This window comes from Hippopotamus amphibius, chromosome 4 (assembly GCF_030028045.1).
Source record: "Hippopotamus amphibius kiboko isolate mHipAmp2 chromosome 4, mHipAmp2.hap2, whole genome shotgun sequence".
In the NCBI taxonomy this organism is placed as follows: domain Eukaryota; kingdom Metazoa; phylum Chordata; class Mammalia; order Artiodactyla; family Hippopotamidae; genus Hippopotamus; species Hippopotamus amphibius.
In genome coordinates this window covers 130,746,281-130,760,250 of record NC_080189.1, presented here as the reverse complement: position 1 = coordinate 130,760,250, position 13,970 = coordinate 130,746,281, and the positions used below count along the sequence as shown (strand labels likewise).

The 13,970-nt window shown below is 39.0% G+C and overlaps 1 protein-coding gene across 1 annotated transcript in view; it reads left to right on the top strand.

The window, feature by feature from the left end:
- Positions 1 to 13,970, top strand: part of CUBN (cubilin) — a 275,207-nt gene that overhangs the window by 172,467 nt on the left and 88,770 nt on the right. The window contains exons 40-43 of the mRNA XM_057731754.1: positions 3,652 to 3,849; positions 6,883 to 7,029; positions 9,522 to 9,712; positions 9,875 to 10,058. Of these exons, the coding sequence (XP_057587737.1) occupies positions 3,652 to 3,849; positions 6,883 to 7,029; positions 9,522 to 9,712; positions 9,875 to 10,058 (720 nt within the window). The remainder of the gene's footprint in view (positions 1 to 3,651; positions 3,850 to 6,882; positions 7,030 to 9,521; positions 9,713 to 9,874; positions 10,059 to 13,970) is intronic.

The window sequence follows — 13,970 nt, the reverse complement described above, 5'->3', positions numbered from 1 at the left end:
TTAAAGACTGCAACAATTCAAAGAGAGTTTATTCAAGAAAAATGGTTCAGTCTGAGTGAGTGTAGACAACTTCCTGGCATCTTAACTTTCCCTATTCCCATCTCTCCCCTTGTCCTAGCTTTGCAGTAGCCTCACAATAGCCTCGTAACCACGTTAGCCATGAAAATCAGCAGCCCAGCAGCCATTGGAAGGTGTGGAATAGATTTGGAACTCCAGAAAGTATCCTGTCCCTAAGGAATTGCTATTATTTAACCTGTGTGGAAGCTTCCTAGAAAAGCTCCATTCTCAGGATTTGTCTTCATTTGACCTGACTCAGAGTGTGCTCTGTGCAAAAGCTCAGCCCTGGGGTGTTTTTTAAAAATCATCAGTGGCATTTTGTTTAACATCACAACTACATGTGGCAGTGATACCAGCTGCAGCTAATAAGAGGCGGACCGAAAATATAAAAGGAAAAACTGGGGAGTGATATATGCATAGGGGGCTTTGAAAATCTCTGACATATTTCTGAAAGTATAGAAGGCCCCACTCATGTGCAGGGCTGTGAACATGCCCAACACAAGTCCAGAGAAGGCCCCACTCTCTCACCTCTGTAGGATCTTGAGGGTCTGTGAAAGTAGAAAGTGAATTTTAAGGCAGAGTTGTAAACTGCCTTCTAGAGTCACATAGGCATATCTCAACACACACACACACACACACACACACACACAGTCCTTCAGAAAAATGAGAGAATTATTGGTTCAAGACATTTAAAGGAATCTCTGTTTGATCAATTGTTGATCACTAACCTGAACACAGATTTTCAATGGTTACACACAGCAATGAACACAGACAGTACAGAATTAGTGCACAACAGTCACTGAACATACAGCAGTGACAGCAAACTTTGGGGGAGGCACTGATTTCCAGAGTTGCCACATTTCATTGTTTAAAATGTCTGTTTTTCAACAAAAAATTTTGAGACATATGAAGAAATAGGAAAGAATGGCCTATGGAAAGAAAAATAAGCAATCCATAGAAATTGTCTTGGGGAAAGCCAAGATGTCAGACTTACTTAACAAAGACTTTAAATTATTATAAATATGTTAAAGAACTAAAAAAATCATGCCTAAAGATTTAAAGAAAAGTATGGGAATGATGTCTCACCAAATAGAGGATAACAATAAAGTGATAGAAATTTTTGAAGGAAAAAACAACCAACTAGAAATTTTGGAGCTGAAATTCACTGAGTGGGCTCAGTGACAGATCTGAGCAGGCAGAAAAAAGAATCACTTAACTTGAAGGTAGGTCAGTTAAGATTATCCAGTTGAGGAAAAGAAAGGAAAAGAATGAAGAAAATTATACAGAGGTTCAGAAACTATCATTTATACCATACGTGTGCAAAATCAATCAGTGTGATACACCATATTAACAAATTGAAGGATAAAAACCACATGATCATCTCAATAGATGCAGAAAAAGCTTTTGACAAAATTCAACACCCATTTATGATAAAAACTCTCCAGAAGGTGGGCACAGAGGTAACATACCTCAACATAATAAAGGCCATATATACCCCATGTGTGCATAATGAGAGTCCCAGATGAACAGAGAAAGGGAGAAAAAAGAATACTTGAAGAAATAATGTCTGTGCACATCCCAAATTTGATGAAAAATATTAAACTACACATCCAAGAATCCCCAAAATTCCAAGTAGGATAAACTCAATGAGCTATATACCTAGACATATTGCAGTCAGATTATCAAAGCTAAAGAAAAGGAATTATCTTAAAAGCACCAAGAGAAAATGACTTAGCTTGTAAAAACAATACTCAACAAGATTAGCATCTCATTTCTCATCAGAAACCATGAATGTCTGAGCAGTGGGAAGACATAATCAAAGTGCTGAAATAAAAAGACTGTTGATCAAGAATCCTATAGCCAGAAAATGTATTCTCCAAACTAAGTAGAAGTTAAAACATTCCCAAATAAGTGAAAGCTGAGAGAATTCATTGCTAGCAGACCTATGCTACAAGAAATACTAAAGGGAGGCTTTCAGGATGAAATAAAAGGACCCTAGCATGTCTTTCTCGCTAGACAGTAGGTAGTGAAGACAACTACATATGTAAATATAAAGGCAGTATAAATGTACTTTCATTTATAGCTCTTTTCTTCTGCTGATATAAAGACAACTGTATAAGGCAGTAGTAATAAACTATGCTGATGGTCTTATAATGTTTAAATACATAATTTTATGACAATAATAGCATCGAAGATGGGTTTGGGTGAGAATGGAGTTATATTATAGCAAAGTTTTGTATACTATTAAAATTAAGTTAATATTAATCCAAACTACGTTGTCTTAACTTAAGATGTTAATTGTAATTCTCTGAACAACCACCGAGAGAAAAACTCAAAAATATACCGTTGAATAAAGAACAAATGAATTAAAGTGGTGTACTAGAAAATGTGTATTTAACACTAGGACAGCTATAATCAATAAGACAGACAATAACAATTGTTGACAAGGATGTGGAGAATCTGGAGCCCTTGTACATTGCTGGTGGAAACGTAAAATCGTGTAGCCACGTTGGAAAACAGATTAGCAGTCCCTCAAAAATTGAAACACAGGGTTACCATACGATCCACCAATTCCACTCCTAGTTATATACCTAAGAGTACTGAAAACATATGTCCACACGAAAATGTATACATGGATATTCATAGAAACATTATTCATAAATAGTGAAAACGAGGGAACAACCCAAATGTCAGACAACTGATGAATGGAGAAACTAAATGTGGTATATCTGTACAATGGAATACTATTCTGCCTGAAAATGAAAGAAGTATTGATACATGCTAGAATACAGATGAACCTTAGAACATTATGCTAAGTGAATGAAGCCAGTCACAAAAGGCCATATATGATTATATTTATTTAAAATGTCTTAAATAGGCAAATCCATAGAGACAGAAAGTAGGCTAGTGGTTTCCATCAACTGGTGGAGTGGAGAACAGAGAATCAGTGGTAAAGAGTATCTAGTTTTTTTCATGGTGGTGAAAATGTTCTAAAATTAGGTAGCAGTGATGATTGCAGAACTTTGTGAATGTACTAAAAACCACTGAATGATACTATTTAAAAGGGTAAATTTTATGGTGAGTGAATAATAACAAAGCTGTTATTTAAAAAGCAGAAAACAAAAAAAAAAAAAATAAAGCCTGTTATTATAAGCTCATGAACTTTTTTGAATGCTTCATTTTGCCAAACTGACATTTTTTCAAAACTACCTAATATAAATTACATGATGAATAGCTATGCTAAGAAAGGTGATGATGAAAGTACATCAGAAACATGAACAAAGTCCTACTTGATAAAATAATATTAGGGTCTTCTACATGAACTTACTTTGTGATTGACAAATTATAGGCACTCATTAATAATTGGGTTAAGTGGTAAAACTATGGTGAAAATAGTAGAATACAGTGTGTTTTTCTTCACAAAATTATGGAAATCACAGCTGTCTGAATCAGTGGATTTAATAAAACATTTATACATTTCTTTGAGAAAATTGTTTTAATTGGTTGTTTCAGTATAGGACAGCAGCTTAAAGTGAAAGTGCTACTTTGTTTTCCACCAAAGGTATTTCAAAGATGTTGCTTTTCATTCTGCAGGTGCTTGCGGTGGGTTCCTGCAGACAGGAGATGCTCCGGTCTTTCTTTTCTCCCCAGGCTGGCCTGAAAGCTACAGTAATGGCGCTGACTGTATGTGGCTTATCCAGGCTCCTGGTTCTACTGTGGAGCTCAACATCCTCTCCCTGGACATCGAATCTCATAGCACATGCAGCTATGATAAACTCGTGATAAGAGATGGTGAGAAACATTTTAAAAACAAAGTAAAAAACTACCAAGTGTCAACCCTGACACATATTTAGTTACGTTCAATTATAATCATACCTGTTTACTGCTTCCATCCATTTTGCATGGAATTGCACACATATTATGGTCAATGAAAGCATGAAATACTAGAATTGGCTACCATTTCTGCAGAGCATAAGGAAAGCATTAAATTGCCTGTAGCGAAATAATCCACACGCTACGCATTGTCAGGGAGAGCGTTACATTCCCAAGAGGAAACACTACCTGTGGTTTAAGTAGGAAATTATAATCTGAGTTTCCAGGTTGTGCTGCTTTCTTGTTGAAAGGCTATGACAATAAATCTTGATATTTTATACTTATGGCTTTACGATCCAAGTGTGAAAAATATTTATAATTGCAATGTATTCAATTTTCTACGTCTACTGAATCTCTGGGTAGAATGGGTAGAATAAGGGCTAATATTTTTTCATCTTTCCTCTATACCCAGATGTGATGTTGCTATGCAGTGAATGAGGGATATGAATAATGCTTCCATGCAAGACGCACAGAATTGTGCTTCACGATTTGCAGGGAACGGAGGAGAACAGGGAGGCCACGTCCTCCAGTCAGTGTTTCTTACAGTGTGGTCCCCAGACCAGCAGCGTCAACATCACCTGGGAACTTGTTAGAAATGCAAATTCTATGCCTTGCCCCAGACCCACTAAACTAGAAACTCTCAGGATGGGTCCTAGATCCATCTCCAGTTAAGGTCACGATCAGGGTGAGGAGAGTAAGGCAGGATTGGGCAGAGTGCTGAGTCAGATCCTGTCTTTATTTAAAGTTTTAATATTTTGTTCATTTTACATTAAATTTCAATTTCTGAAATATTGCACTAAAATATTTTAATCTTGATTTCTGAGGTCTTTGGCACCTGCTTAAATTTTGCCCCCATGTGAGGTGCTTCTTCGCCTGACCCTAGTCCCTGGTGATGGTCTTTGAAGTTGGGGAACCATTACTCTATATGAGAGATATTACAACCTCAGCGCCTGGACAGCTGGTGACACCTAATGAAGTGTTAAAATGGAGGACAGAATTAAAGGGGCAGCTGCTAGGAGTGCAAGCTTGGTGTTATGGATCTTATTTTCCAAGAGATGTGAGAAGCATAGAGTTTTCTATGAATTTCCCAATTGCTAAATTTTGGCAATTAATGAAAAATGCTTCAGAGCATTTTTTTTTCTGGACCAAACAAACATGTTTGATTTTGGCCCACGGGAGCTGATGTGCATTTTCATGTCTCCCTTATCCCCTCAACCCTAGGCCCCCACTAACTATAGTGAGAAAAATCAAATGGCAGAGGTGTTTTACTTTCCTTCTGTAGGAGCTGGGCGGTAAGTGAAGACTGCAGTCAATCATACAAACATGATTAGATGCTAAACCATAACTTTTCCCCCTTTTCCTATCAACAGTCAGCTCTCAGCACATTGCCCAGAGGAATTATCATCTTTCCTCTTTTTTTTTTCTTCCTTTTTTTTTCTCTTTCTTTAGAAAAGAAATGAAAATCAACAGACCCAACTCAGCCTCACTGAGAGATAAAATATACACATGTGAAATAAATAACATATGAAAGCTTCAAAATTTTGTGATGCAGATAATTAGAGAATAAGTTAACAGATTTTGGATGAAACGTGTATCAAAATAGCATCATGAAGATAAAAAATGCAAAGGAGTTACAGATAAACTTTTGAATGATAAAAAATGCAAAAGTTTCCAAAAGTCAGAAACCCTCTAAAGAATGCTTTTCCAAGCATCTTGTATTTATAGCTGTGCCACTGTATTTGATAACTTGTTTTCTAAACTAGTTAATAACGAGTGAGTTTTAGGTTGTGGTCAGTGTCAAAAAAGAATCATTTTGCGAGTTGAGTGAAAGGGAAAATTTCCTCATGTCTCATATCCTATTTTTGTCTTTTTTTTTTAAGTTTGAAATTCATTAATTCTCTGCCTTAAGGAAAAAACAACATATTTTCCCAGCCAAGTCTGTTATAATCCCCTTTGCTCCACTCAGGCTTTCACTGAGACAGTTATTTTGATCAAAACTCATTATCAAGAGAAGCCAAAGGAAAGAAGGCTGTGGGGTGACCCAGTTCTCATTTGTGTCTCTGGCAGCGCACATTTGCTGACACTATCTTTTTTCGTCCTCCACACATGGACAGAAGTGTGTTTTTCTGATGGCAAAACAAACAATGAACAACAAAAAAAGGAAAAGAAAAAAGAAAAACCCTCTGAAGGTGAAGGTGGACTTCTGAGCAAATGACCTTATAACATTAGCATCAGATCTGTGGCTGAAGAACCAAACTTTTATTTTTGGATACTTGACCTTCAGCAGTCAGAGTAGTTTAGATCAATGGCTAATGCACACATCAGCACTGGTCCTCAATTACTTCCCGATCCTACATCCTCTCATTTTGAGTTTTAGTTCCAGGAAGAACTGTCCACCAGTTTTTTGGAAAGGCAGTGGGAACTGGCAAAGAAGTCGTTATTAAAAAGGGTAAAGAAAAAAGCAGGCAGCACCACTACAAACTGGAGCCAGAATGATGTAACCCCTGGAGTGTCCCCATATTCGATACTCCCGGTGTCTCCTACAAATGAGGATGTTTTGAGAATAATGCATGAGGCATTTGCTGGACTGCAATGATGGTGAAGGAGACTTTTTTTTTTAATGGAGTATAGTTGATTTACCATGTTGTGTTAGTTTCAGGTGTACAGTAAAGTGAATTAGCTATACGTATATCCACTCTTTTTTAGATTCTTTTCCTATATAGATCATTATAAAGTATTGAGTAGAGTTCCCTGTGCTCTACAGTAGGTCCTTATTAGTTACCTATTTTATATATAGTAGTTGTGTATATGTCAATCCCAATCTCCCAATTTGTCCCTCCCTACTCCCTTCCCCTTGATAACCGTGTTTGTTTTCTACACCCGTGACTCTATTTTTGTTTTGTAAATAAGATATCATCTTTTCACACTGATGTTTCCTTTCTCTGGTCGTAGGAGACAACAGCATGGCCCAAGAGCTAGCAGTTCTCTGTGGCAGAGAGATCCCTGGACCCATCCGGTCCACCGGCGAGTTCATAGTGATCCACTTCACCTCGGACTTCAGCATAACCAGGGCGGGCTTTAACGCATCCTTTCACAAGAGTAATACATTCTCATAGTTTGTTCTAATTCATTTCATCTCATCTCTTCTATCTCTTGCTCTCTCCCTAATACACTCTGCTCATTTTTCAATGCCAGGACACAGGTTATAAGTCAGAGCTCACAGAAGTCTGCCCAGCCTCTGAGAGGTTATCCTGATGTTAGGTACTGAGTTGTAATCAAAAAAAAAAAAAAAAAGAAAGAAAGAAAGAGAAAGAAACAAAACTGGCCACATTGTGCAGAAGGGTCACCCACCTTCAGTTCTCTGGGTGGGGCATCTTCCCTCCGTAGTAGGCACAAGAGTAAGATGTTTAAGACAATATTTGAGCCTAGCTGATGGCTGGAACCAGAAGACAGTGCATATCCATAACACACCAAAGGAGCAATAAGTCAGCATTATCTTCCATCTAAGAAATAACCGGTCAGAGTAATATAGGAGATAGCATCATAAATCCCTTGGTTGAAATTATTCATTTAGAGGTTGGCAGGAAGAGTGTGTTGCTCTTGAAATATGAATTTGGTGAGTCTGAGAATGTGCACAATACATGGGAGGCTGCCATGTGGAGTATGATTGAGACTTTCAGAACCTGACAAAATGTGAAGCTCAACAATCATCTTCAATCCAAACTGGATGAAAGTTAAAGAAGTAGCCCAGGGAATGTGGAATATCTAAAGACTCTCATACTTTTAACTGAAAAACATAATTTTAAAGTAGATTATCAATCTAGACATTAAAAATGAATATTTTCTCCACTATTATGTATGCCTTTTATAGAGTAGGGAGCAGTGGAAGGTAAATGATGGTCCTCACAGTCAAGGGGGGCTGGCTGCAGAGTGATTTAAGAGAATGGGCTTTGGAATTAGACAGACCTAAGATAAATATCCATTCTGCCTTTTAACTAGTTGTGTGAGCTCTCTGCACTCACTCACCGATGCTCTGGCTGGTCCCTGACGGCTGGCAAGTGACTGCCCACTCCTTCTGCTCTCTTCTCAGCTCCAACCTCTCACTCTGTCTCATGGAGTTCATGGGTGTGTGTGTGACAGCTCGCGATGTGTAAGTTAATGTGTGGGAAACTAACTCTTGCCTCCAACTATTTTTTACCTACCCCCCGCCCCACAAAAAAAAACTTGCTCATTCCACACTCTTCTCAAAGAGAAGTTGAATTCTAGTTATTTAAGCCAGGAAGCTTGGCACCACCCTCCATCCTTCTTTCCTGGCTCCATCAATCCTATTCATCAACAAACTGCAATGGTCCAACCCTCACAATATATCCAGACTCCAATCACTTTTCCCCATTTCCACTGCTACCATCCTAGTCCAGGCATCTGTCAACCCTCCTTGGACTGAATAACCCCCATATTGAATCTCTTGCTTCTGCTTTTCCCTGCCCTTCCTTACAGTTTAAGTATTGCAGACAGAGTGAGTCTTTTAAAATTTAAGTCAAATCATTGCCACTCTGATGCTCAAAGCCCTTCAATGTCTCCCTCTTCTTACTCAAAGTAAGTCCTTGCAGTTTCCTGCACGACCTGCCTGGCTACTGTTTAGATCTCTCATTCAGCCTCATCTACTCCAGCGCCCATAATGCACCGTCACACCAACTGTTTTCTGGACTTCAGTGCTCTCCTCTCGAACACTTATATGCCTAGATTCCCTGGTTTTTTTTTTTTTTTTATTTTATTGAAGTATAGTTGATTTACAATGTTGTGTTAATTTCTGCTGTACAGCAGTGATTCAGTTTTATATTCTTTTTCTTTTATATATATATTCTTTTATATACATATTCTTTATATATATATATATGTATACACACACACACACACATTCTTTTTCATATTCTTTTCCATTAGGGCTTATCACAGGATATTGAATACAGTTCCCAGTGTTATACAGTAGGACCCTGCTGTTTATCTATTTTATATGTAGTAGTTTGTTCTCTCTGTGAGTCTGTTTCTGTTTCATAGACAGGTTCATTTGTGTCATATTTGAGATTCCCCATAAACATGATATCATATGGGATTTGTCTTTCTCTGTCTGACTTTCTTCACTTAGGATGTGATTCCCCCATTTCAATCAGGTCTCTGCTCAGATATGACTGCGGTAACATGAGCTTCTCTAACTGCCCAGACAATATAGTTCCATTTTCCCTTTCCATGTTCACCTTTCCTTGTAGAACTTCTCACCACCTCACATATTACATAGGTTTTTGCTGTATGTCTGACTCCTCTGTAAAGTAAGCTTCATGAAAGTTAAGGGCTTTGTCTCTACTGCTTACTTCCACATCCCATCTTAATGACAAAAACACAGTGAGTACCCAGGAGCCTCTGCTCCATCCATGCTTGTTGTGCTAATTGTTTCCAACATTTTGGTCCCAAGTGAGCTTCAAACCACATTTCTATTGCCTACACTTTGAAAATTCCCCAGACAAACAGAAAAAGCATCAAAATCCAGTTGTGAATGTTATTTAAATATGCTGCCTTTGTTTCTTCTTGGGAAGGTTGTGGCGGATACTTGCACGCAGACAGAGGGATTATCACATCACCCAGGTACCCAGAGACCTACACTCCCAACCTCAACTGCTCTTGGCACGTCCAAGTTCAGACTGGTCTGACCATCGCCGTCCACTTTGAGAGACCCTTCCAGATTCCAAATAGAGACTCTTCTTGCAGCCAGGGGGATTACTTGGTGGTAGGTCTTGTTTGCTGCTTTTTCTAACTGCTTTTTCTACACACTTCACTCAGAAAACAAAATGATGATGTTTTTCCTCCTGGGCTATAAACCAGTAGAAACTTGTATACCTCATCTTAATCAGTATGAAGGAAATTGTGCAATTTTAATTTGTCTTTCCAGATAAAAAATGGACCCGATATCTCTTCTCCACCCTTGGGACCGCATGGAGGAAATGGGCATTTTTGTGGCAGTCGCCCTTCATCCACTCTGTTCACCTCAGATAATCAAATGTTTGTTCAGTTCATTTCTGATGACAGTGATGAAGGGCAAGGCTTTAAGATCACATATGAGGCAAAGGGTTTAGGTAAGTACTTCACTGAGAACAATGTCTGTACTTTTCCTGCAATTGCTTGGTCTTCCTTGTTTAAATAGATTTGAGAAAAAAATATGTAAAGTTTTTTTTTTTCTGAACTAACGATAATAATGTTAATAAGAATAGCTACTGGCAGAAATAGAGACACAGATGTAGAGAGACATATGGACACCAAGTGGGGAAAGCGGGGGGAGGGGATTAATTGAGAGATTGGGATTGCCATATATACATTACTAATAAGAAAAAAATATTAACTTGTACCCTTTAAATATATGCAGTTTATTGTATGTCAATTGTATCTCAATAAAAGCTCTTAGAAAAAAAAAGAATAGCTACTGTTTATCAAGCACTTGCTTCATGCTCGATAACATTTGATATCTCATTGTGACTGCATTCTGTTCATTGCTCCCATTCTTCAGATAAGTAAGATGAGGCTTAGATTGTTCTAAGCCCACATATCAAGGGAATGAACAAAGTGAACTTCTCCATGAGTATAAATTGAGCTGACCTTAATGATCCCTGAAATTCCTTAGACTTTTCCATTATAAAATGTCTGATTATAAGTTATATTCAGTTATAGAAACACTGTAAGAAGGATAATTTTGTTGTTTTGTAATCATTTGTATGCTTCTTTTTATTTTTTTTATTTATTTTTTATTTTTTTTATTTTTTTGGGGGTACATCAGGTTCAATCATCTGTTTTTATACACATATCCCCGTATTCCCTCCCTTCCTTGACTCCCCCCCCCCTCGAGTCCCCCCCACCCTCCCTGCCCCAGTCCTCTAAGGCATCTTCCATCCTCGAGTTGGACTCCCTTTGTTATACAACAACTTCCCACTGACTATTTTACACTTGGTAGTATATATGTCTGTGCTACTCTCTCGCTTCGTCTCAGTTTCCCCTTCACCCCCCGCCCCCTCCCATACCTCGAGTTCTCCAGTCCATTCTCTGTATCTGCATCCTTGTTCTTGTCACTGAGTTCATCAGTACCATTTTTAGATTCCGTATTGTATGCTTCTTTTTAAATGAACATATAATCCTCTGATTCTATTATTACCCATTTAATTATATATTACGGTACTGATCTTTACTTAATTACCTTGACTTAATTATACTTGATTGTAATTATATTTAATTCTACTGTAATGATTTGATTTTTTGTGACATTTATTTTTAGATAGTGTTTAATTGAATAAATAAGTAAACAAGCATAGCTTCAAAAAAGGGGGGGAGTGGTGTCCGTAAAGAGTAAGTCTTTGTCCCCTTAAAATTAGATAATTTGGGTTTCAGGATAATCCTATGACCTCAATCTCAGATCCCTGGACATATTTCAAAATATGTATTAATCTAAATGAAGCCGTATGTTTTACTGCACATTCTCTAAAATATGAGAATTTAAAACGTCAGCAGAATTTCTTCATTTGAAGAGAAGAGAGGAAGTAAGTCTCCATTGACTGGCATAGAAAAGCATCTAATACCTCGAGGAGGTTCCATGACTATGGGAATGTCCTTTCATCACTTCCCAGCCCACATAGCTCCGGCACTTGGAAGGAGCCTTTAACACACAGCTTTGTGACTCTAGCACCGCTGCCTTATAGGCAGCGAGTTTCTCATCCCTCCCCATCTCCATGCTGAGTTTGCTGCTGCGTTGTGAATGGGCAGGATTTCACCTGGTCCTGAGTCTTTATAGAATAATAATGCCTTGTGTCTAAGAGTAGACACAGAACTCTACTTTTCCATCTTTACCCAGATAGACTCCGTCTTGCATTATATTTTCAAAGTCAGCATTTAGTGGGAATTCATATACACTAAGGGTCTGTTTGCAAACACTTTAACTCTTTCATTACTTTTTCGACCCTCTGTTCACGCAAGAATGGTATGGCCATTACCTTCTCCCAGTCTTTCTGCCTTAATATTAGACTTAAAATTCTTGTGATTTCAAAACCTGTTGCAATACTATCACTCGTTTCTCCCAACTTTCTGATTCAACCGTTCCCCCAACTACAGTCAGTTCTAATTCCCCGTCTATCTTTCCACCACACCTACTTCTTTGCCACTCCTGTTTCTCAGCTTTTAACACATTCTTCCATGAACAAGTTTCGGCATCAAATTAGCCTTGTTCTACATCATCATGCTCCAAGGACACTCCTTCAGTATGGTTGATAGAGATTTCCGTGTCCTTGTGCTTGATGTTTTTTTCCTCACCTGATTAATTGACACTTTAATTAATTGAACATTTACAAAGTGCTTCATACTGTGCAAACCACCAAGTCTGTTGAGGAGTTCAGTGCAGAGGAGGAGACAGATGAGCAGAGGCACAAGTAGAACCTGAGGTGTGATGAGGCTAGGAGCAGGGGCCCCGGGAGCTATGGATTGGAGAAGGCTCCTGGGGGAAGGAGCTTGACAGAGGTCTGCCAATCAGTGAAGCAAAGAGGTGACAACGTATCAACTCTCAACAGTTGTGCAATTATACGGCATTTCCAGGGATCTGAAAGAATTCACAACTGTTGGAGAAGAGAGTCCAAAGGAGCTAAATATCATGGTGGTGAAACAGGCAGGAATCACGACGCTGAGGGTGGCACCATAAGGTTAAGATGTTAACTGAAAGGTACTGGGGGCCCTTGAAAGATTGTAATCCAAAGCACAAATGGCGTGATTAGATTAGAAACAACTGTGTGGCTGCAGCACTGAAAACACATTGGAGGGGGAGCGACTAAGATAGAGAAACCAGATGAAAGAATAACGCAGGGAAAAATTATTAGGTCCTGGACTAAGGCAATGGCAATAAGAATGTAGAGGAGAAGGACTATTGAGAGATATTATAAATACGGAATTGGGTGGATTTGGAGGTGGGAGAGGAGGGAAGGAGTGGGAGGTGCCACGGGTGACCCCTAGGTTTCCAGCTGGGTCGTCCGTTTATCCCACACACAGTTATCAAGAGCTTGCCGTGTGACAGACACTCTACTAGGTCCTGGGGATATAGCAGTAAACAAATAAAATCCATGTCCTCATGGAGCTTAATTTCAGTGTTAAAACACAGATAATAAATAAGAGATATAGCATGTTATATGGCAAAAAGTATTAAGGAGAAAAATGACGTGGTGAAGATGGATAGGGAGTGAGGAAGAAGAGGATTATTCACTCGTGTGTGGACTTCTGCATGGCGGGTATAGGTAATGAGGTCTTGGACATGTTCAGTTTGAAATCTCTGAATGACATCCACTGGAGGTGTCCAGTAGACATCTGCACTGGACCAGAAGTCTGGAGGTCACAACAGGAATCTGGGCTCAATCTAGAAATATGGGAACCATTAGAAGACTGGTTGTAGTTTAAGTCATAAAGATGGATGACCTTAACCAAGAAATTATTTATATTGAGAGGATGAAGGGCCTACAGGGCGGTTCCTGGGGACCTCCAGCAAAACCAAGAAAGACCTGGAAAGAGGCACCCAAGGACCAGGGGAGACATGGTGAGAGGGATGAAAGGAGGAGGAGGAGGGGGAGGAGAGCTTATGTCCAAGAAGCTCAGGGGCAACAATGCAGAGAAGGAAGGTGTGGTCAAGAGTGTTGTCTGCTGTAGATACAGAATAAAGATTTCAAAGATCTGTGGGTAAAGTGACTGTGAGGCAACGGGGACTGGGACGAGAGTGCTTTCAGGGGGTGTACAAGTGACGGGGGAATGAGAACATAAAGCAAGTGACTATAAATCATTTGAGCTTGTGATATGTGGAAAGGTCAAAGGATCAGGAAGGAAAAGGAAAGAGAGACAATGACAAAAACAGAGACAGAGACTGAGATTAAAAGCTCAGGAGAAATGGAGGGATTACATAGAGCGGGGTCCCTAAGGAGACAAAATGGATTGGGAGACCAGCCCAGAGATACAGGAAGTCTGCTTACAGGGAA